The sequence below is a fragment of the Neomonachus schauinslandi genome, chromosome 13 (assembly GCF_002201575.2).
Source record: "Neomonachus schauinslandi chromosome 13, ASM220157v2, whole genome shotgun sequence".
NCBI lineage: Eukaryota > Metazoa > Chordata > Mammalia > Carnivora > Phocidae > Neomonachus > Neomonachus schauinslandi.
Window position 1 is genome coordinate 72,914,334 of NC_058415.1, and position 25,525 is coordinate 72,939,858.

The window sequence follows — 25,525 nt, forward strand, 5'->3', positions numbered from 1 at the left end:
CCTCCAGGGAGCTCTCAGTCCATGTTGAGAGACAGACGTATATAAAAGAGGCTGTGCAGTATGAAGAGGGCCGTAATAAAAATTTAAATTAGGTGTTGTGGGATCCTAGGTGAGAGAGGAACTTTGCTTAGGGAAGCTGGAAAAGCCTTTATTCCAGACAGCAGAATTTGAGCTAGAGCTGAAAAAATGAACAGAGATTTTGCAAATAGAGAAGGTTTAGAGAAAAAAGCATTCTGGTCGTAGCATGCATAAAGTCTTAGAAGCCTTAGAGGATCTGGTGGTTCCTGTGAATGGCACAGAGTTCAATGAGGCTGGAAAATAAAGTACAAAGAGAAGAGCAGATTAGGCTAGAGAAAGTGTGTGGGTACCAGTTAACTCTTGCTGCAGAACGAACTGCCTGAACACTTAGGGGCTTAAAGCAACATTCCATTTTATTTGCTCATGATCCTATGGGTTGTTCTCACCTGGGAGAACCTATAAGACCAAAGCAGATAAAAGCAGCATCTCTGAAGCCTTGGTTTGGAATTCGCACATTGTTACTTCTGCCACCTTCTTTGGTCAAGATAAGTCATGGCCAGCCCAGATTCCAAGGGTGGGAAAATAGATCCCACCTTTTGATGGGAGGAGTAGCAAAATCACTGTGCAGAGGTGTGTGGGAACAGGGAGGGGAAGAGCTGTTGTGGCTGTCTTTGCAAACAATGTACCGGAGGGTGAAAGCAAATTGTAAAGTCTTGCTTACAAGGTGAACAGTTTGAAATTTATCCTAAGGGCAACAGGAGGCTATCAGAGGTGGTTGTTGTTTTAAAGATTTATTTATTATTTTGGGGGGGGGGCAGAGGGAGAGGGAGGGAGAGAGAATCCTCAAGTAGACTCCCCGCTGAGTGAGGAGCCAGACTTGAGGCTCAATCCCAGGACCCTGAGATCATGACCTGAGCTGAAATCAAGAGTCGGCCGCTTAACTGACTGAGCCATCCAGGTGCCCCTCAGAGGTTGGTTTTTTGTTGTTGTTGTGTTTTGTTTTGTTTTTAAGTACCATGGTAATAAGGTTTTCTGCTCAACATCCCTTATTAAGGAACCCTTCTCTCCTACAATCCCCATGGTCACTGAAGAAGCATTATGTTAGTACAGTGCCTACCTTTTGATCAATTGTTTAGATCAGGAATGAGCCAACCAGAATCCTTTCTTTAGATTTTCTTCTACTATAGATACTGTAGATGAGAATTGAACATTGCCAGTAGCTGAGGATGTAAGATGCAGATCTTAGGGAGTGTTACGGAATTATGTTTTAAGCTATATAAAGAAAGCCACTCTGCACAGAGAGGCAGAGATGAGAGACAGAGTCCTGATGGTCTTGGAGTCCACTAAATCTGACATCCCTCTTTGCCTAGGCTTATTCAAATGTGGCTTAGCTCTTGGACCAAATGAATCCCAACTAATACAAAGAGAGGTTAACACCTGCAAGTAGGGAGTTGCAAGTGACAACATAAAAATCTGAAATCAGTTGAGTTTGAGAGTCATGGTTATTGTGACTGGTTTTTACTGGTATATAAGAAAGCTGTTGCTTTTCATACTTTGTATGTAGCTACCCTACTGGTGGCTTTTCAGTTGAATCTCTTAGAATTTCCTAGACCAACAATCAGATTATCAGAAAACAATTATATTTTATCTTTTTCCTTTAGTATATACACATATACATATGCACGTATGTGTGTATGTGTGTGTAATTTTTTTTTTTAAAGATTTTATTTATTTAACACAGAGAGAGAGAGAGAGCGAGGGCAGGAACACAAGCAGGGGCAGTGGGAAAGGGAGAAGCAGGCTTCCCGCCGAGCAGGGAGCCCGATGCAGGGCTCGATCCCAGGACCCTGGGATCATGACCTGAGCTGAAGGCAGACACTTAATGACTGAGCCACCCAGGCGCCCATGTATGTAATATTTATTTCTTGTTTTGCCTGGTTTGCTAGACCCTCCAAAATAGTGTTTTATATATATATACAGTATCAGATATTCGGCAAGTTCATCCTGTTCCTGACTTTATAAAAAAAACATTCTAATGTTTCCATCTTAGGTATAATTTTTATCGTTCTTGTCTGTAAAATACTCTTCATCGTAGTAAGAGGATTTTTTCTTCCAATCTAAATTTAATTTGAATTTTAAAAAATTTGAAATAGATATCAAACTTTCAAGTAATTTTTCAGTAATTAGCAAGTTCGTACTATTTTCTCTATAAGTAAGTCACTTATATTAACATATTTATTAAGATTGAATCATCCTTACACTCTGCAACAATCCCTACTTGTCTTGATGTCGTACTGCTTTCCTGCATTTCTGAATTTGATTTGATAATATAGGCAGTCCTTGTTTTTTGTGGTACCATGTTAATTGCTACTCTGGATATCAGAGCTGTGTATCAGAGGCTTGTCCTCGCTTTCCAAGGTTATAACATGCACCTGTCTTATTTAACATAGCACTGTCCAAAACAAAAATTGCCTGTTTATATTTATATTCATATACTTTTTTTTGGTATATCTGTTAGATTTGGATTAGAGAAAAATTAAGACCCTTTCTCTTTCCTATGCTCCCAAACTGTTTAAAAACAAAAGCTAAATAGACTCCATAAAGCCATCTCTTTAGGAGTGATATACATCTCTGACAATAATTTCACTCTATTTTAGGGCTCTTCAGATCTTTTACTTCTTATTTTTTTTTAAGATTTTATTTATTTATTTTTGAGAGACAGAGAGAGAGCACAAGCACGAGCACGAGGAGGGGCAAAGGGAGGGGCAGAGGGAGAAGCAGACCCCCACCCCCACCCCCGCCCCGGTGAGCTCTGAGGAGCCCAAAGCAGGCTGGATCATAGAACCCTGGGATCATGACCTGAGCCAAAGGCAGATGCTTAACCAACTAAGCCACCCAGGTGCCCTCTTTTACTTCTTATTGAACCAGCTTTGGTAATTGAAAATTGTTCAGGTCACCTAGATTTTCAAATTAATATGTATAAAGTATATAATGTTCTTTCATATTTTTTATTCATTTTCTATAGTTATTGTCTTTCTCATTCCTGTTATTGTTTAAATGTATATTTCCTTTCCTCTTCTTTCTCTCTCTCTCTTTTTGTCAGCCCTTCTGGAAGTTTGTCAACTTTATAGGTCTTTTCAAAGATTACATATTTTCATTTTTAAATTCAAATTTATATCTCTTCTAGTTTATTATGTTTTATTTTTATTGATTCACTCTATTATTTTTTAATTTGGTTTACTTTCTCTAGCTTTTTGAGCTGAATAATCAGTTTGCTTATTTTCCATACAACTTTCTAAAAAAGTCATTCAAGACTATGATGTTATAAGAGTGTATTTAGCAAATCTCATGCATTTTGATATGGAATGTTTTCAGTTTGGTTTGTTTTTAATCTCTAAGTCAGTTTTTATTTTCTGTTTGACTCAAGGATGTTAGAAGAATGAATGTTACCTGTCCAGTTTCTACTTTTAAAAAGTTTTCTGTTGAGACTTTCTTTTGTCCTAGAATGTGTACTTGGCCTGAAAGGACTGTGAGCAAAGTCCGGTTTTCTCTTTCTAGCTCCCTCTTGAAAATAAAGCCTGGGTGGCTCAGTCAGTTAAGCATCTGCCTTTGGCTCAGGTCATGATCTCGGGGTCCTGGGATAGAGCCCGAATTGGGCTCCCTGCTCAGTGGAGAATCTGCTTCTCCCTCTGTCCCTCCCCCCCCACCCCCGTGTGAGCACAACTACTCTCTCTCAAATAAAATAAATAATTTTTTTTAAAAAGTTAAAGAAAAGAAAGCTCTCTCAATGCCTGGGCTTCCTTTTCCCACCATACCCAAGTGAGGAGCTCTCTCTAACTGTCAGTGCAGTCATTAAGCTTTTCATATTTTTTGAAAAAGTACTGATATTGCAACCCTATGGGTCATTAAGCCAGTGATATTTCAGGGCCTATATCAGATACATTCAAGTGAAGAATTAAGGTCATGAACTTGCTCTGCAACCCGACATACCCATTGTCTTTCCCTAACGGTGCCGTGTTTAGTGCCCACAGGACCCAATGGTATGTGCAAATTTTGAGGAAATTAATGCTGGGAGGATTCAGAGTTTGTAAATTTCTTTCACAAATTCTTTAGAGAGAATGGTTGGATTTTACTGAAGGAGAGAGAAGAAATGATTTGCTAGAAAAGAGAAAAAAGGCTTTCCAGAGAGGACTAGAATAGTGAAAGTTACAAAGGCCAATAATCATAATTAGTATATACATGTATATTTATGTGTGCATACGTGTATGTGTGTTCTCCACTATTTACAAACCATTTCACATCCCCTACTTTATTTAAGCATTACAATAATCCTTCAAGAACGTCTTGATTATCATGTCCCCATTTTGCTGCTTGAAACACTGTGGTTCCAGGTATGGAACCGAGATCTTCCATTTGAAGTTCTTTCCCTGTATCAGGCTGGGAGGATGAGGAGAAGGAAGGGGTCTGGCTCTTTGGGTGTCCTCAAACGTGTAACCTCAGTGTTTGTCTCATTTGAGATCCCTGCGGCGAAGTTGAACGAGCTGCTCGAGAATTTTTATGTCACCGTTAAGAAGAGTGACGGCTCCGACTTCCTGGCCACCTCGCTGCACGCCATTCGCCGAGGCCTGGACCGCATCCTGAAGAATGCAGGCGTGGGCTTTTCCATCACCAGCAGCACCTTCAGTTCCTCCACCAAGAAACTCAAGGAGAAGCTGTGGGTGCTGAGCAAGGCAGGGATGTCAGGGGCCCGTGCTCGCAATATTGTCTACTTCTCTCTTTCCGACGAGGAGGAGATGTGGCAGGCAGGGTGTTTGGGTGATGACAGTCCTGTCACTCTCCTGTCCACCGTGGTCAAGTACAACAGCCAGTACCTGAATATGCGGACCCTGCAGGAGCATGCAGATCTGATGTATGGTGACATTGAGCTGCTCAAAGACCCACAAAACCAGCCCTATTTTGCCCGGACAGACAGTGTCAAGCGGGAGAGCCGCAGTGGTGCCACGAGAGTATGCCACGGGAAGATCTACCATGAGCACTCTAGGGGACACAGACAGTGCCCTTACTGCCTCCTATACAAGTACATGTACACCCACCGGCCGCCCACCCAAATGGAGGCCAAGTCCCCTTTCTACCTCACGGCCCGGAAGGAGGCCACAGACACGGGCAGCGTGTGGTATGAGGAGCAGAGGATGGGCCTGCGGTCTCTTCGGGGGATTGTCCCAAACTTAGCCAAGAAGGTCAAGCTGGAAAACTGTGAGAACTTCACCTTTGTCTCGTTTACTCAGGTCTCCAGGAGGCTTGGCTCCCACAGTTGCTGTCAGTGAGTCTTCCCCGACAAGCAAGGGCTCCCTCAGGCAAGGGCCAGAGCTCTGGGGTGGCAGGGAATGACAGCAACTTCAAGGTCAGGCTGGTCTTGGTCAGGGGGACCTGCTATTTCTTTGACTTTGGGTGTGTTTTTTTAACTGAAAGTAGAGGAGTCTGAATAATTAGGGTATTTTATCCAAATGTGTGTCACCTTTGTTAAATTATAGAATCTAACACCATGTATAATTGTTCCACAAACAAGAGTGAGGAAGTTCATTTTATCTAGTGCCTTTTTAGCACAGATTTTCTTAAAAAAAAAAGAAAGAAAGAAAGAAAAAGGGAGACTGTTTAAGTAGTCATTAAAAAAAAAAAAAAAAACCTCCCAGTAGCCTAGTAGCTTTATAATGTTATGAAGACTCTATATACTTTGTTGAATTACACTCACAATAAGGAACTGGAAGGAGAGAGGCAGACACATTAACTATTTCCAGGAGACAAATTGCACTCGACACCCCTCTCTCTGTTTTGTTGATGGATAGTTTGGTTCTGCAGAGCAAGCAGCTTTGCCTGATAGAAGCTGGTGGAGCTGCCTGCACTCAGTAGTGCTGATGGGGGGGGGGCTGCCCCCACTGCTCTCAGCACGGGGAGCAACTTGGTCCCTGCATCAACGGGGACAATTTTAGTTTTATGAAAAAAAGATGAATGCACCAGACAATGTTTGGGAGAGCAAGGTTTCCAGTGAACTAGGTGGTTTGTACCGTGAGGGAATTTCCAGTAGTAGTGGCTTGGAAAAAGCGATCTGTAATCAAAATATGAAAACCTCCTGAAGCAGAAGTGCCTACGTGTTCTTTCTCAGCACCGTGTGGAAGCTATTTCCATTTGAGCCTTTTTTGGAATTTTTAAAATCTGTCCTTCGTGTCATACAGTTGTCCCGTCAGCATCTAGCACCAGATCTGTAAAATAACTAAAGGTACTTTTCAGGCTTCACCAGGAAAATCCAACAAAGCAAGCTGCAAAGAAAACAAATCCCCAAACGTGTTTATGAAAGTACTTTGGAATATGTTCATCAAAGTATGATTTTTTTCAGCCACGATAGATGTCATCATTTTAGGTTGGCCCCAGTGCGTGGGACATGATGATGGAGGCAGCCTGCCAGGTAAGCAGACTCAGCATTAAGGACATGCGTGTAAAAATCAGAGCATGATGATAGGCTATTGACGCACTCAGGTAAACTGCAGCCTGACCACATGTTATGGAAACATGAGCAGAATTTTCTGATAACCACTCTGAATGACAAGTGAAAAAGGAGCCCAAAGAGTGCTAATCAATAATAACAATAATTTCCAGGAATCTTTATGTTGTATTTGAGGAAAGACTGCTACAACATTATGTTCCTGTGTGTGCTTTCTAATCCAAAATTAAAATTCCAGTATAAATTCATGTTGCAAGAGTCCTAGAATCAGTCCTAGTTCTTTTTCAAAACATTTTTGTAGTATTTATTTTAATTAATTGTTCTTAAAAATCATTCACCAGTCGTTGAAATATGTAAGACATCCTTTACCAGAAAAAAACTCAGCCAATGCTGCCTTAAGGTTTAATGTTGTTCCCTTTTTAGTTAAACTGCACATTTATAATTTTGTTCACTAGTTGATCTTTCCTGAGTGTGGGTTAGTTTTGGTATGTCTCCATGTATATATAAATAACAGGTAATATTTAGTAATCAGTGTTATGACTTGATATTGCATACTATTCTGTTGTGATTTCCTATAGTGATTTTAGGGTTTTGCTTAAAAAAGAGACACAAAACATTGGTGTAGTTTTCTTTAGTTTGCTTAACACCCAAAGGATATTTTGTTTGTGGAAAGCAGATGGTGATTTTTCCTGTCAGTTCTGCACTTAAACAGAAATATAACCCATGTGAACAATGGGGTGGATGGAGACTGCAGCCTAATTAAATAAAATCTCCATTTTTATTTTAAATGGATTCAAGAGGAAATCGCTATTAGGAATCACTGGGATCTTTTCAGATTTCAACATTTCCATAAGTAGCAATAACTGACCCAGAGGTTGTCATCCTTCTGTTGACAGGGGCTTTTCGTCAGCTGAGTAACCACCTCTGCCTCACATTGGTTGCTTATCACTGTTTGATGTGCTATAAATCCCCAGAGTTCTGAAGTGAATGATTATAATAAAAAATCAGGAGGTGGAATCTTCAGTGATATCTGATGGAATGAAAGAATTGTATCTCAGCATCCTAAACGCCATGCATTTCATGCCTCCCTTGGGGAGTGGGAGGGAGAAAGAAATGCATTTAGCAGGTGCTACTCGGCACCACCCATTGAATGAGGTACTTTTTTTACATGTTTGTGTTAGATGTCTGTGTGTGTGTGTGTGTGCAACACACACTTGAAATTTATATGTGGTGATGCCTGGTAAACCTGCTAACGTGGTAAAGCACCTCTTCTTTGTATGGCCATGTCTGTCCTCAGAGGATCTGAAGTGGGGACGGAGTAGCTAGTTTGAGGGGGCCACCCTCACTCATGCCCACTGGGGGACTCCCTGATTTTCTACTCTTGCCTAAGCCAGGAGAAAGGAGAATCCCAACAGAAGGAAAGGGGGGGTAGATTAAGGACACTTTCTCCACTTACCTTTACTTATTTATTTATTTTACTCAAAAGTGGGAACAAATATCAGGAACTCACAAGCTCACCGAAGCACAAGTTGCCTTTGGCTCAGCATCGGGAACAGTAGAATGTAGGTATTAGAGAGGACCTGTGGAGCGCTTTGGGCGAGCTCTTGCCCACAGCACCCCTTCTGCGTCTGCTCTAACATGAGCCCTGCTTGCTTGGTACCTCCTCTCCAGAATCTAGCAGGTCTCCCCTTGAAAGTGTATCCCGGCAGAGGTGATAGGGGGTCAGCTTGGAAGGGTGTGATCCCATTAAATGTAAAGGGTTTAACACAGCACTAGGTGCACAGTAAGCATGCAATATATATTAGCTATTTTAGCTACAACTTTTGGTAATAGTAATAATATTATTCAACTAATCTGCATCGCATCAATTATTTCTTCCATTGTGGAGATTCTCCCTCCTTTAAACTGTTAAACTTAAGGAGGAAACCAAACCTGATAATCTGGTCACATGTATGCCCATAAATTCTACCTCCAACACAGCCAAGCCCTGATACCTCAGCTGTAAGCAAAAACACGTGAAGAATGGAGATGCCTTAAGAGGCTTTATGAGAAAGCTTTTGCATTGTTTAGTGTGTTTGCAAAGGGGAGTATTATGGAAGAACCTAACCAAAGTTGTGAGAGAAATGGTCTCCTTCGTTGTGTGGCATTTTCCAGCTCTCCTTGGATTATGTGCTGTTTTAATCTTGCCCTGACTGATAAATGGTGTTTGAAGAAATGTGAAATTCTATTACTTTGATATTTATTTCAATTCGACTTTCTTAAAACGATCGAGCACTGTATCTCAGCATGTTCATAGACAGTCATTGGGAGAATCTGGACAAAATAACCTTCATGTGGAAGCTGAAGCCTCCTGCTACAGTAGAAAGAGAACTTGACTGGGAGCTCCTTCCCTACTCAGCAATTCTGGTCTCACTTCCATCAACGATAAAGTGGGATCATTGGAATGGATCATCTCCAACGTGAACAGTATTACAGTGTCTGAAGCCCATATAGTTAGGAAATAGCAAAACTTGGAAACAAAATTCCTAATTCTTCAAGGTCATATAGTGAATCTCCTAAATTTTAAGAGCTTCTCACTCTACTGGAACACTTTCTTTCGAAAAAATACTTTTCTTGAATTTTCAGGTTTCACGAATTTTAAAATTATTTTTTGCTATCTCATAGGCAGCAACATGTTGATTACTTTTCTCAGTTTAGAATAATGCTGACCACGGTTTAATTGCTTAAATAAAGTAAACAGGATGTTTAAATGTTATGCTTATCAACATGCTTCACTTTGTTGTTTTTACTGAAACCTGGACTGCTAAACCTTTTTGAGCTAGTAACCAGTTACATGCTTTTAGGCATCGATAAATGCAAACAACAAAGACCTCAAAGTTACTTCATTTTCTCTACATGAGATCCAGTTTTGTCTAAGTTAGGGCCCATGCACATTTAGAAACGGTTAACAGTCCTGAGCAGAAGAATGTATTAAAAGTTTCAAATTCACATATCTTTAAATGTTTTTGCTTTGGGGTTGAATTTTTAATGCTCTATATTAAAAGAAAAACATTCGATGGTTTAGTCAGTGTTCTTAAAAATCTTTGTTGTTTTTTTCTCCATGTGAATTAATCACCTTAGCAGAAACATGAGTGGAGGGAGAGTTGGGTGGTGACCTAAGGACACGACACGCTCCCTTCCTGAGAGAAGAGAAGGCCATGTGGGGTGTTTAACTTATCTCTGGGAATTCCTATGTATTCCGTGTCCATGAATTCTGACATCACAGGATTTCCCAAAACTCCTTTGAGAGAGGCTGCCCATCCTTCTGGCAAAGTTGCTTATTATGATGATGATTTTATGTACTTCTAGTTCTTCACAGTCCAGGAAGTCCAGAGATGTTGCCCATGTTTAGTTGGTTTACCAGAATCAGATTTCTGTGCTAAATTAAAGTGCTATATTAATCTAATGCAGGTGATATGGCAGTTAATTTCAGGAAATATTTATTAAAACCAAAAAAAAAAAAATCACTGGGTTATATTGGATGCATATTGTTTCCATTACTATTAAAAGCAGTTGGATAGATCCCTCCCCCACAATGAGAGGAGAATGAGCTCCTAAATATTTTATGGTCAATATAACTGATTTGATTAATTTGCATTTAACTGTAGTTATTGTTACAGTTCAAAAAAGTTTCTAGAAAGCTCACATTTGACTAACACTGTGATAAGTGCTTTCTCACAGCTGCCTCATATTCTCATTTAATCTCACAACAGCTCTGCAAGGTAGGCCTAAGTATTCCCACGTTACTTATTGAGAAACCTAAGGCTCAGAGAAATTAAGTAAATTTCTCAAAGTCTCACCAAGCTTGTAAGTGGGAGAACTTAAGTTTGAACCCAGGTCTTCTGACTCCAAATCCAGTGCTCAATCCATGAGACAAAACTGCCTTCTTTGGGGCTACAGAGGGTCCATTTATCACAGAACTTTAAAAAAACATAATTTCTGTCTGTTTAGGAAATACTTCATTTCTCAAGTCATACAGTGGCACACCTCATATGTGCTCTTACTAACTGATTGGTCACTTGGTATGATTCAGTAGTTCCTGGGAAGCCTGATGGTTTCTGTGAATGTTCTGCCTATTGAAAACTTTCTGTATTTATCCAATAAATAACTTGTATTACTTATTATCTACCCTAAAGGGCAGACGGTCGTGCCCTCCTTATCCACTGCGCCATATACCCACAAAAGAGAATTGATAAACACTCACGTGGACAAATAACACAACCAAGGGCAGATACTGGATCTGCGAAGAGGACTGTATTTAAGGATGAGTATATAGAGAAAAAAAAAACAAAAAGGGGTATATAAAAAAATGACTGAACCAAGGAAAATAAACAGCTTTCAAGAGCATTTGAAAATGAAAGTGGTCTACTGCGAGAAATAAGAAAATGGTAGGATTCTTCTTGTTGTAACTGAAGGAACAGAATTGCTTCCGTGCAGCATAGTTATCTCAGACTGGGAGTTGGTTTAGAGAAAAAGATGCTAGAATAAAATGAAAAAGAAGAGAAATTAGAAAGAAGGATTGCAAGAAAACTTAAAGCACAGATTACAATCCACACTGGAAGCAGAAAAGAACATGACTGAGCTTAGAAACACTCAAATCAATAATGTGAAGGACAGACTTGACATTTTCTTCTTCACGTTCTTTCAAAAGAAATAAGAGATGAAAACAATGAGGAAAGATAATGGATTTGGAAGACAGAACATTAGCTAACATTCCTGAGTTTTGCTTTCTTGACGGAAAAACTGTATTGAGAAAAAAATATATCATCAGACTATAAAAATGAAATCTTTCCTGAACAGAATGAAAATCTGTGTATGTAGGGTGAAAGGATTTGCTGCATTCCAGCACACACACACACCCCAAAAAAGGGAAAAGAGACTATACCCATGCACCTCCTGGCAAAAATTTTAACTACTGAGGATAGAGAATGAAAAATCCTGTCAGAAAGTAACAAGTTGCCTACCAGAAAACGAAAGAGCTTTCTGGCTTCAACCTTCTGCTTTATAGCACCAAATGCCAGGAAACAATAGGGAATTGGGGTGGGGGGGAGGGAACGCTGTGGAATTCTGGAATTTGATCCACATTAAGAAACAAAAGGATTTTTAGTTATAACAAGCATTCAGGAAATAAACCATCTATGAATTACTCTAATCTGTACTGTAACCTACAAAGTTTGGTTTATAAAAGAGCAATTTTTGCTTAATATAATTTCAAGGGACTCTGGGGGTATTAAACATCAGATCATTTACCCACGAGAAGAAAGATATGTATGCTCTTAAATAGGTAATATGGCTGGAAGCCACATATCTAAAAGTGCCCAAAGTCCTCACCTAAATGGGCTTCCCTAACGCAAGAAAATGTACCTGAAAATAATTGTCGTATCACAGCGTCATGTTCCTTCATTTTTATTACTTAAGTGATGCGTTGTCATGATCGTATAAATAGAAAATTCAGATACATTCCTTACAAATAGAATTTAAATGGCCCTCAGTTTCCTCTGCTTCCGCCTAAAATACTACTCTGAGCGAGATTCCCTCGCTTCCAGGTGAGAAAAGGCAAGGGGTCTGAGCGCCTGGACGAGAGCTTGCCGAGGCTATCCCGCGTGCTTATCCCCTCTCCTCAAATCCAGAACTAACAACAGGTGCCGAGTTAGAAAATCATGGAATTTATATCTGTGTTTTAAAAAGAGACCCAGGGAAAACAAACCTTGTTTTAGAATATAAGGAAAGTTCGTTTCAGCAGCAGGAAGCTGGCCTGGGGCAGTGACCGAGCTTTCCCCAGCTGGACTCAAAGTTTTAAATGCAGATATTAAGGGAATAGAAGCAGCTAACCACCACCACCACCACCACCACCCCTCCCCCACCCCGCCAAACTAATTACTTCTGGAGTCTCATGTCAGCGTTAGAACTGAAGCTGCGTTGTTTTGTTTGGTTTTTCATTTGCTTGCACTGGAAGGACTTGAAAAGACCCAGGAATGTTGAGTATCATTGGCCTTAATGCTCAGTTCCTTCCTGGCAGTCTAAAGGTTTATCGGCGCCCGCAAGTTTCCTTGCGATTTAAACTCTAAATTAAATTTTCAACACAACCAGCATGTTTGCTTTAAATTTAGCAATAGAATGGCTAATAGGTTGCTTTGCATTTGCTTCGTTTTTCATTCTGAAGCTCAGCAAACCTCTTCCAGATGGAGAGAGTCTCTTCTGGAGAGGTTCCAAGTGGAAGCTTTTCCAGGGTCCCCTATTGCTTGGCTGTGACTGACAAAAGTCTGTTCGCTCTAAGGACTTAGATGAGAAATGCAATGCTTTTCTTTAAAATTTTAAATATTTTCTATGTGGCTATATGTTCCAAATGATAGCAACAAAGCTGTGTCCTAATGTTTTCACCGTTCTGGGTATGTTGGGTTGGTTTTTTGTTTTTTTTCTTTAGTGTAGAGGAGGATATCCATGATTTCTTAACACTGGAAACATCATTCTGAATAATAAATGGTCAGTAACTTGAACGATTTTAATGTACCATTTTCAGCTTTTTCTTTCTTCCCCCACTGATGTCTGCACGTGGGAGTACACGTGTGGGAAAGCCCGTGTGGCATCTGTCTTTTCTTGTTCATCTAGTTCAGCTCTCTAGTTGATAGTCTATTAGAGTCAGTTAACAATTTGCAAGGTTCGGGTTTTGTTTTGTTTTAAGTTGTTTGGTTTATGTATGTGCAGCTTGACTGTTTAACCAGATTTTTGAAAATAAAAAAAATTAATGTCTATTTTACGTCTGTTTTATTAAAATAACTTAGTTATTGAAACTTAATCAGCAGTATGTATGGTTTCTGAATGTTTTTTATTTTCGTATCACATTCCTGGAAGTAACACTTTCCTTTATAGTTTGCAACGTAAGGACGTTTTGAGCAGTTCTTTGCCCAGATGCTCCTGAGCTAATTAATGCCCTGAGTGAAATTGTTCTGGCTGACCCTCACTCTGGTTCTCCGACTTGGATTTCTTCACTGGGAGGCTGGGAGCCCATTTGGAAAGCCCTTATAGGTGACTGTGTATCGTCCATGATATATGTGCCTCTAATTAATGTTTTTCTGCTCTCTAAATTATTATTTTTGGTTTTGGGAGAGTATATTTAATCCTGAAACCCTTCAAAAGAGACATTTACAGCTCTAAATCATTCCTAAAAAAACAGGTTTCTGAAAAATCTTTCCAAATGGGTAAGATGGTGATAATGCTGAAACGATGAGATGTTTCATTGAGAATTACTGACCCTCAGGCAGACTGCCTCTCTTCTCATTGTCCCACTTAGAGCAATGATTTCTTAAATTTTAGACTTCTGGACCAGTTTGAAAATTTAATGGAAGCTATAGACCATTTTCTCAGGAATATATACATGCAGCATTTTACACACATAAACCCAGGCTTAAGTACTCCTGCATTCGATTTTTTTTTTTTTAAAGCGCTGCCTTTTTGAGATGTAGTCTAAAAGATTTAAGGATTTGCTTCAACATAATCCAGAGGGGTAGAGTTGATGGAAATGTAGATGATAGGCAAATTGGCTTAGAATGAGATCACTGTTAAAGCAAGTCAAGGGGTACATGAGGGTTTGTTACACTCTCCTCTGTTCTTTTGTACATGCTTGAAATTTTCTATAAGGAAGAGTTTAAAACAACAACAGCAAGTGCCTGGAGAATCTGCAACCTTCCCCACGGATCTCATAGAATCACAGAATCTTCCAGCTGAGAGGAACGACCCGAGGAGAGATGAGAGTAAGGATGCCGACAAAGCCAGGTAAGACCCCTGCACAACACCTGAGGGTGATTTTCAGGCCCGAATGCTGGGTTGGAGCAGGACTGGCAAGAACCAGTGACATCTGAATTGTTACTAGTAACGCGACCTCATTTGCACCCACCAGATGGGACACATTTTGTTCTCTCCCTTTCATGCAGAAAGTAGCTCTCTGGAAATCTTGGGGGGCTGATTTCTGGCAGCTGCAAGAGAGCTGTAGTCATGACGTACAGATTGAGATGGGATCCGGGCGTGCTGAAGGTGCCATGAAGATTGTACACCGAGCCTGGAGGTCCAAGGGCCTGGGATAGCTCGTGGCTTTCTAGGCCTCAAGGACAAACAGTCCCAGGGGTTGCCATGGAAACCATGGGCTACCAAAACCTACCAAGGACCAGAGAATGTGCAGGCAAGCACCAGCAAGAGGTGCAGAGTGTGGGTACATGCACCAGTGGTCTGGTGCACCCTCACTCTCACTTAAGTGTCACGACATTATCTTCCAGGGCCTGGAGAGTGTCTCGTGACCAGTATGTTTGGCTCATTCAATCTGTTCCATTCTCCTTTTCCTTGCCTTCTCCCAGATTAGGACTTGGAGCCCCAGGTGGTGTACATCCCATCTTCCTTCCCCAATACATCTCCTTTTCCTTTTCTTCTTTTCTGTTTCCCTCTATCAGTTCTCCCTCTGCTTACGAGCATTTTCACTCCCGTTTTTGCTGGTACGACACCAGGGACAGACATGAAAGATATTAAACAAGATGTATTTCAGCAATAAACAAGATTCTTGTATTTCTCAGGGGATCCCAAAGAAATAATGATGAGAAATAAAAATTCCTGCTGGAGTATTTACAATGTACTCAGCTGTTGCAATGTTCAAAATGCAATCAAGGAAGTAATTTAGCACATTTCTAATACACTTAACTATGGTCATAATGTTGAAGAGTTTGGCCAAATTTTAAAAACCCAGTGAATCTTTTAAGACATTACTAAGGAATCTAACCCTCACAAGAACAAGTGCATCTGTGGTAGTTAATAGTTAATATTTCTATTTGTGGTTTGTTGTTATTGTCCGTCCCTAGGATCATGGCCCAGAATTGAAAGGATGCAGTTTGACCTCCCCCTAGGCAGGGAACAGTATGATCCAGATGTTTCCTTTTGTGCTGTATTCTCAGGACATGTGTCAACTGTGTTTGGTCCACTGTCACGTATTTCTCTTGCTTGCTCATGTCGTTCATGATTTTTCAGTGTAAGTCTCCAGCCAGGGCACTGTTCCTCAAGAAGTGTTAGTCATTCATCTACCTCGTCCACAACTGTAGTGATAGCTGAGTCCACTTGGCCTATTATTTATTTGATGCTTTCTTTAAATTAATTCATTTTTTACTGGAATTTATTTTAAAGCAAATAATAATAATAATAATTTTCTTTTGAGCAGAGTTTCTCAAAATCAGACCACTCGGGTTCAAATTCCAGCTCTGCTTCTTACTAGTTCTGTGACCTTGGGCAAGTTATTTGGCCTCTCTGGGCTTCAATTTCTTCATTTTTAAAAGGGGGACAACAATATCTATCTTATAAGGTTGTGGTGAGGATGAAGTAAAAATATTAATACATATGAAGCACTTAGAACAATGCCTGGTACAAAGTAACCATCAAAAAAATAAGTAACAGATATGCTTATTATTTATAACATAGATGCTGTATTACTTGAGATAAACACATAACTATTGCAGTTTAAGATGTTTGCCCATATAAACTCCAAGAATCATCTCTACCATCACCAGTGACACAATAACCACACTTTAGGAAAGAGCTTGACCAACCTGCCCCCCCCACCCCATCCTTTCTGAGATTATCTTCTCATTGGCTTCCATGAGAATTTAAGGTGCCATGGTCTCCTGGGTTTTCCAGTGTGTCTTTAGACTCTCTCCTGGGCTCCTCATCCCTTGACTCTCTCATTTATACTGATTCAGTCTTACATACTTTCTCAGGGTAATTTCATCTACTCCCACAGGCTTAGCATAAGGAGACCTACGTTATCAAAACCTTTCTCCACTGGGTCCTTCCTCTGAACCACAGAATGCAGAAAATGACTCAAGTACCTAACTAGTACTCTGTACTAGTACTCCAGCACATGACTAGTACTCTGCTCTATATATACAACGGCTAAAATCATTCCCAAGAAACAAGTTCTAGGTGCAGGGGAGAAACATGAATTCCTCCCAGACAATGGAGGCCTTAGGACAATAGGGCTTACTTCTCTAGGGGAACTCCAGTTGAGAAAGGCCCCTCAACCCCATGTCTCCACCCTATATTTCTTCCTAAGGAAATGGCACGCATATCTACCTTGTTGCCCAAGCCAGAAACCAGACAGTTATTCTAGAACCTCACTCTGCCCTCTCCTCAATCTTCTGTCATCCTCCATAATCATTTTCCATTAGTGGATAGTTCTATCTACCTTACTATCCTTTGAATTTCTTCCCTTCCCATTCTCCTCACTGCCATCAGCTTGGTCAGTCCATACCATTTTGCCCCATGATTATTTAAAAGCAACCCGTGGTCTCCTTGCTCCCTCCAGTCTACCCTCCACCGCTTCCTGGGGAAATTTCACTAAACATAAATCTTATTCTATCTTTACTCCTGTCATGGCTCTCCAAAGCCTTTCTGATAAGCTCCAAACCGTCCACACGGATTGCTGGCTCGTGCTATTACAGCATTCCCTCCCTCCCTCTACTGTGCCTGCTCACCTTCTGCTTGGGGGGCCCACTGCCTTTTACCCACTCCTCTGCCATCACCCCCTTCTTCCGTAAAATTCTGACTTAGCAGTTTCCACCTGGCATGCTGTGCGTGTGAGCTCCTCCCGAGGAGGAGTCAGTCCTCTCGGCTTCTGCTGTCTCAGAAGCTGGCAACATTGAACAGAACCTATGAGCCCATCAGTGTCACCCTGTGCCAGCTCCTGTTCCCGAGGAGCCAAGTGCCCTCCGCGGGAGCAGCTTTGTATCCGTGAGCATTTGACTCACAAAGTGGCGAAGCTGGGAGAAGATCCGTTTTCACACGAAGGTCTGTGCCTCCGGAGATGGAGGGCAGGGCCTCAGTTTGTGGCTGCTCAGAGCCTGTACTTTTACTGTTGGATGTTTTCCTAAGATAACTTGAATTAATAGCTCAGTTATGAAAAATGACGGGCTGGCACACGCTCTTGTTTCTTAGCGGAACCGTGGTGGCCCCTTTGCTGTATTTGCTACAATATTGCAAGGCTCCGAGTCTCCTGGGAGACTCCAAGTAGTAATCACATCTGTGGCTGCACTGGAGAGGCATCCAAAGACGTATAGTAGCTAAATTATTATTATTTTTTAAGATTTTATTTATTTAGAGAGAGAGCCAGTGAGCGGGGGCAGGTAGGGGTAGAGGGAGAAGGATAGAGAGTCTCAAGCTGACTCCGTGCTCAGTGCAGAGCCCAGTGTGGGCCCCATCTCATGACCCCGAGATCATGACCCCGAGATCAGGACCCTGAGATCACAACCGGAGCAGAAACCAAGAGTTGTATGCCTGACTACGCCACTCAGGTGTCCCAGCTGGATTACTTTTGATCATTGGGTTTTTGTTGTTGTTGTTTTTTAAATAAGAATGTTTAATGACTTGAAAATACTTATGGTGTATTCGTAAGTACAGAAACCAGAGTACAGAATATTGTGACCCCAGTTTTGTAGAAAGAAAGACAAAAAAGAGCAACATGATCATTGGGTTTTAACCTGGCATTCGTGGCTGGGCTTCAGGGAGCCTAGGAACCCCCCTAAAATTATAGGTGCTCTTTTTTGTGCATGTTCACGTGTAGATTTCACTTGCAGAAAGGGTCCACTGCTGAGGACCAAGATGCCATTTTTCCCTTTGGATGATCAGACTTACTTATTCATTAAAATATTTGAACACTTGGGGCCTCTGGGTGGCCCGTGAGCTGGCCCAATCAGCTGAGCACCTGACTCTTGGTTTTGGCTCAGGACGTGATCTCAGGGTTGTGAGATCCAGACCTGTGTTGGGCTCTGCACTCAGCCTGGAGTCTGCTTGAGATTCTCTCTGTCTCTCTCTGCCCCTCCCCCCCGGCTCTCTCTCTCTCAAATAAACAAATAACTATTTCAAATAAAATAAGATAATATATTTGAACACTTGCTATGATGTATCAGGCACTATCCTAAGCACTAGGGGTAGTGGGGAAAAAAAACACATAAAAGCATCTGCCCTCTCAACCCTTATATTCTAGTAGGACAAGGCAGACAATAAACAAGGAAGTAAATTACATTCTATTTTATAAGGTGCTAAGAGCCACAGAGAAGAATTAAGCAAAGTTGTACTGGGGAGGGAGATGAAATTTTAAATAGTGGTCAAAGAAGGCATCATTGAAAAGCTGACATTTAAGTAAAGACTGGAAGCTATTGAGGGAGCAAGATACATGGGTATAAGGAAGAAGAGCATGTCAGGTAGAGGGCATAGCAAGTGCAAAGGTCCTGAAGCCCCAGAGGTATCCAGAGGACTCTCTCTTCAAAGTTGCTTTTGCTTGACATTAAGGCAGACAGCAGGGGCTAAAAAAAACATCACTTTCCCAAAGAGTGGAACAGCTGAGCATCTCTGGTCAAGCTATTTTTTGTTTGATGGACCAGGCTGGTTTGCCTAACCAAAGATGCACAGAACAAGGATATTGCTCTGGATCGGGGACTGACATTCATTATCATTCAGACTTACTGGTTCTCCAATGAGATAGAACCACATATACTTTTGGCTCAAATTCCAATTATCATTTTGATCATGGCCTCACAATAGAAGTACTTAATAACTCCAAGGGGGAAAGCGAGAGTACATTAAGATTCAAGGGGGGAAACTTCCATTTGTTTTCCGCTAAATTCTTTTTGTTCCAACAATTAGACTCATTTGACAATATTTTGTGTATTTGTAATCCATTGTAAAGATTTTGACTTTTAGTGAAATGGAAACTCATCAGAGAAGAAAAATGACATGATCCTACTTATATTTTTAAAAACGTATTGTGGGGCGCCTGGGTGGCTCAATTGGTTAAGCGACTGCCTTCGGCTCGGGTCATGATTCTGGAGTCCTGGGATCGAGTCCCGCATCGGGCTCCCGGCTCGGCGGGGAGTCTGCTTCTCCCTCTGCCCTCTTCCCTCTCGTGCTGTCTCTCATTCTCTCTCTCTCAAATAAATAAAATAAAATCTTTAAAATAAAAAAAAAATAAAAAATAAAAACGTATTGTGGTAACATATGCATAAAATCAACCATTTTAGACATTTGGGTTACAGTTTGGTGACATGAAGTGCATTCACATGGTTGTGCAACCATCACAACTATCCACTTCCAGAACTTTTTCATTCTCTGTTCTGTAACTCTGTACCCATCAAACAATAACTCATCATTTCCCTTCCCTCTGGCAGCCACTGTTACTTTGTGTGTCTATGAATCTGACTAGCTACCTCATATTAGTGGAATCACACATTTGTCCTTTTGTGTCTGGCTTATTTCACTTAGCATAATGGCTTCAAGGTTCATCTATGCTGTAGCATGTACCAGAATTTCTTTTTTTTGACGGCGAAATAATACTCCATTATATGTATATACTGCCTTTTGTTTAATCCATTCACCCATTGATGGATATTTGGGTAATTTCCATCTTTTGGCTGTTGTGAATAATGCTGCTATGAACATGGGTGTACAAATATCTGTTGGAGTCCCTGCTTTCAGTTCTTTGGGGTATATGCCCAGAAGAGGAATTGCTTATCAAATGGTAATTCTATATTTGATATTGTGAAGAACTGCCATACCGTTTTCCACACCAGCGGCACCATTTTACATTCCCACCAAGAGTGCACAAGAGTTCTGATTTCTCCACATCCTCACCACCAACACTTGCTTTTGTTTTTGATAGTAGCCATCCTAGTGGGTGTGGTGTGGTCTCGCTATGGGTTTTTTGTTTTTGTTTTTAAAGATTTTGTTTATTTACTTGACAGAGAGAGACAGCGAGAGAGGGAACACAAGCTGGGGGGAGTGGGAGAGGGAGAAGCAGGCTTCCCACCAAGCAGGGAGCCCAACATGGGGCTCGATCCCAGGACCCTGGGATCATGACCTGAGCCGAAGGCAGACGCTTCACCAACTGAGCCACCCAGGCGCCCCTCGCTGTGGGTTTTGATTTGCATTTTCTTAATGATTGCTGGACCATCATTTGGAATGCTGCTGAGCATATTTTCAAGTGCCACACTTATATTTTACAAGCATCCCTCTGGCTGTTGTACTGAATGGTCTCAGCTATGGGATGAAGTGGAGGGCAGGGGGCAAATGTGGAAAGAGGAAGATCAGTTGGAAGGCTATTGCGGTTGTCTAGGTAAATCACAATGGTGGCTTGGAACAAGATGAGAGCAGTGGAACTGGTAAAAATTCATGGGATTCTGGATAGATTCTGAGGCTAGAGCTGATAAGATTGCAAGAGGAGTGTGAAAAAGGAGTCTGGAATGACTCCTCTGTTTGTGGCTGTGCAAATGTCCATTTACTGAGATCGTAACGGTAGGGGAAGAGTATGTTGGGCAGGTGAGATGTCAAGAGACCGACTTTGGACATGTTAAGTTTGGATGCCTATTAGACTTCCAAGTGGAGATGTCATGCTGACAATGGATATGGGAGTTTGGAGATCAAGGGTGTTTCAGTTCTCTTTTGCTGCCTAATAAAATACCCCAAAACATGGAAGTTTGAAACAGCAACAATTTATTATTTCTTAACAATTCTGTGGGTTGACTGGGCTACGCTGGACAGTCCTGCTCTATGTGACATCAGTTGGGGTCACTCACTAGGCTGCATTCAGCTGGCGGCTGGCCTGGCGCCTCAGTGCTCCCCCTTGGGCGCCCCCGTGTGGTTAGCTTGCAGCACGGCAGTCACGGAATGACTTCTTACACAGTGGCTAGCTTCTCCCCAGAGGATTAGAGCATAAGCTGTCAGCCCTCTTTTTCTTTTTTTAATTTTCGTTAACATACTGTGCACTCTTGGTTCCTGGAGTACAGCTGTCAGGCCTCCTAAAGGATAGATCCAAACTGACTTAGCATCTCTTCTGCTACATCCTGTTGGTCAGAACAAGTCACCGGGCCAGAGGAAACAGACTCCACCTTTTGAGGAGAACAGCGGCCTATGCCTGTGGGGATGGGAGGAATCCTCGGCAGCCATCTCTGGAGACCAAGCACCACAAAGGGAGCGATCAGGGCTGGGGATGGAAGTTTGGACGTAATCAGAAGATAATCACCATTAAGGCCATGGTACTGGATAAGCTTACCCAGGGAATGACTCTAGGTAGAAAAAAGATGGAAAGGCTGATCTCCAGGATATTCCAACATTTTGCATTTGAAGGAGAAGCCAGCAAATGAGACTGAGAATAAACAACTAATAAGTAGGAGGAAAACCCAGGAGAGAGAGGTGTGGCTGACGGTCAGATGCAGATAGCATTTTAAGAATGAGGGTGTGTCAGTGTGGTAAATGCCGCTGAGAGTTCCATGTGAGACTAGGGATGAAGGCTGACAACTGGTTTTGACCAAGTGGACTGGGGTGTTAGTTCATCCTGAGGAGGCTGTCGATGTCCTCAGGATAACAGCCAAGAAATGCAAAACGCAGAGGAGACCAGAGGAGACGAAGACTGTGAAGGAGGAGTCAAGGTCCTTAAGGACTGTGAGGGAGCGCCCAGACATATTGTCAAGGACACTGGCGTGGCGTGAATTTTTTAAGGCGGGAGGGGACATGTGTTTTTAACAAGTGAATTTAAGTTTATATTTAAATTCCAGTTAACATCCAACGTAGTATTTGTTGCAGGTGTACAATGTAGTAATTCAACACTTCCATACATCACCCGGTGCTCATCACAAGGGCCCTCCTTAACCCCTATCACCTGTTTAATCCATCTCCCCACCCACCTCCCTTCTGGTAACCAGCAGTTTGTTCTCCATAGTTAAGAGTCTGTTTCTTGGTTTTAAGAAGTGAATTTTTTAAAGATTTTATTTATTTATTTGAGAGAGGGAACACAAGCAGAGGGAGAGGGAGAAGCAGGCTTCCCGCCGAGAAGGGAGCCCAACGTGGGGCTGGATCTCAGGACCCTGGGATCATGACCTGAGCTGAAGGCAGACACTTAATGACTGAGCCACCCAGGCGCCCCAAGAAGTGAATTTTAAAATGAAGTTAAAACAGTATTTTAGAGTTCTAACAACAAGTAAGCCAGAAACTAGCTGGACCTACAGCCAAGGTGTGAGCCCCTGAGCTGCTTCCTCCTGAGGCAGAAGACCCCTGCAGACCTCAAGAGAAAGCCAGGTATCAGTGAGATGGGGAGGGAGACAAAGGAGGACTGAGAAACAGATGGAAAGCATAGATATGTATTTTGATGGTTGAAATAAATTCCAGAGATCACGGCAGGGTAATCGAGAAGGGACATGGCATGGAAGGGTGTAGGTCAGCAGGTGCAGGGCAGGGGACTGAACTGCAAGGGAGGGATGCATGGGCCACTAGCTTCGGTGACCATGAAGATGGGCATGAGGTAGCAGAGGCGGCGCTGTGCGGGCATGAGGAGAGACTTGGGTTTGCGTCCTGCTTCCCCACCGCCTAGCTGTGCGGTGTGCGGCTAACACGTGAGCCACCAAGTCAGTGCAGCTCATATTAGAGAACTTAGGTGGCAAGTGACAGAACACGGACTTTAAATTGGCTTAAACAAAAATAAAGATTACCTCCCATACCTGGAAATTCCAGAGAAAGGTAGCATATTTTGGGGATTGTTTGACTCAGCAACCCAGTGATGTCATCAAGGGCCCAGTTTCTTTATATTTCTCTGCTGCCCCTTTTATGGTAGTGGTTTCATTCTAAGACTGGTTCCATCTCCCGGTCACTATGTAAATATAAATTATATATATAAACATTGGTATTTCCTTTTACACATCTAGAGAGAAAGACTCCCTTTTGTTAGCATTCTTGAAGGTGAGAACATGTCTTTGCCATAAGCCCAGCAAGTGTCTCCTGGAGTCTCATTTGGGTTGAATTTGGTTAACATGTCCAATCCTGAACCCATTCCTGCGGTCTGTAAAATGCCAAGTGCTGGACACTGGCTGTGCCAAAAATTACCCGGATCGGCATGCTCCCCTGCCGCCTTAAAACCAAAAACCAAACCAAATGAGCCCCACGTTGGGTATAGATATTACTTGAATGAATTTAAAAATATATATCCCCAAAAAAGGGGGTTCGGCTTTTTATTGAACAGGTTACAGAAGAGGTTTGGTCAAAAAGATCAAAGCCCACGTCATCAGCAGACTCCTCGGATTCTTGCTTCCACTTTCTTCTCCTCAGCTGGGCAGCAGGGGTGGAGGGCGCGGGGCCTCCTGCTGGCGCAGCACCAGCTGCCGGGCGGGTCCCTCAGCCCCTGCACCGCAGCTGAGGCTCCCGATGTAGACTTTGGCCAGGACCTCTGCAAGCAAGCCGGGCCAGAAAGGTTAAGCGTCGACCCCCGCTGCTTTAATGAGGGCATCGATCTCGTCCTCGGACTGTCAGCTCATGGTTGCGCAGGATGAGGGCCCAGCAGACACAGGCGAGCGCCGAGACGGAGGCCGCAGTGCTGCCAGGCCCGGGCCCCGTGCTAGTCGCTGGATGAAGCGGCCTTAGCTTCTCTGGAAAGATGAGCATCTTGGCGCCTTTGGCCTCATTTCTGATTATCACAGTATACAAATTTATCCAAATCTATCCACACGAGTCCAGCCAAGTTGGACTTTTGGTGCTTCACGATGGCCCGTCTGCTCTGCCTTTGTGCAGGCTTTTCCTTTGCTTTCACTGTTGTCCTAGCTTTCCTGGCTGAGACCCTCTTCTCTCGGAAGCTGACTTCAAATGCTTCTTCTTCTTCTTCTTTTTTAAATAAGGATCTGTTTAAGTAATCTGTACACCCAGTGTGGGGCTTGCCCTCATGGCTCCGAGATGAAGATCCTACGCTCCACCGACTGAGCCAGCCAGGCGCCCCTCAGATGCTTATTCTGTTGTAGGCTTCACTGGTCTATCCAGGCCCATCCTCTCACTAATAAAGGGCAACCAGTGTTATCTACTAGTGGGCTTGTCTCACCCGCTCTAGATTCTCAGGTTGAGGACAGTGAAGTTCTCCTCCTCCTCCTCCTCGTGCTGTATTTGCTCATTTTAAAACTGTTGTGTCCGCTGTGCATACAGAGGGGAAGGAGAACAGCATTCCGTAAGCGCCGCTGAGCTGGTGTTCCGCTGGGACTCGAGCCGGCTGGCGGGACACCCGCAGTGCAGTGGCGCCGCCCCAGGGACCTGACGCTCTCCAGGCTGATCTTCTGTTCTCGGTGTGACCGTATTTGCCAAAAGCCTTGCCGCAGTGGGCCTTCAGCTTATAGAAAGGCTGAGTTTCTACTGCCAAAGTGAAGGAAAGAACTGAGACAACTTAATGAGACATTTTACAGATTGCTCGGGGGGGGGGAAACAGAATCTCTCTTTGAAATTACTGAGTCATTTCAGTTTTAATTTCAGAATCATACAAAGCACTGTCATCTGTATAATTATTATTTTATTTATATATATTTTTTTAGAGAGGGAGAGAGAGAAGGGGTAGGAGGGTGAGCGAGAATCTCAAGCAGATTCCATGCTGAGTACAGAGCCCGACACAGGGCTCGATCTCACAACCCTAAGAGCATGACCTGAGCTGAAACCAAGAGTCGGACGCTTAACCAACTGAGCCACCCAGGTGCCCCATCATTTCTATTATTGAGCAATGGCTTTCATAACTTTTTTTGTGCCATGACTCAGAGTAAAAAAAAATAACAAATACCCTTTCCATCATGACCCAGAGGTCACATATACTCATTCATTCATTCCTTCAATAAGCAGGTACTGGTCACCCTCTATATGCCAAATACTAGTCTAAGCAAAATACACTTATGAACAAAAAGGAAAGGAGGGAAGGAAACACAAACTATTGCCTCAAAGACCTTACATACTGGTACAATATACAACAAACAAAATAAGTAAAACACACAAACACACAGAAACTGAAGATTCATGAAACAAAACCTATTACAACATGCCATGCACTCTCATGTTTCCTATTTTTCAAAAAAAAAAAAAAAAATGCTGGCCACACTCCATTAAACCATTAAGTTAGTTGGCTTCTCATTTCAGTAACAGGCTGAGCCTGCACTTCGA

At 42.3% G+C, this 25,525-nt stretch overlaps 1 protein-coding gene across 2 annotated transcripts in view; it reads left to right on the forward strand.

The window, feature by feature from the left end:
* The window catches only part of KIAA1958 (KIAA1958 ortholog), an 83,369-nt gene extending 78,011 nt beyond the window's left edge, over positions 1-5,358 (forward strand). For both annotated transcript variants that reach the window (XM_021691399.1, XM_021691400.1), the window contains one exon: positions 4,536-5,358. In XM_021691399.1, coding sequence (XP_021547074.1) covers positions 4,536-5,342 — 807 coding nt within the window. In that variant the 3' untranslated portion in view covers positions 5,343-5,358. The remainder of the gene's footprint in view (positions 1-4,535) is intronic.
* Positions 5,359-25,525: the final 20,167 nt, after the last annotated feature.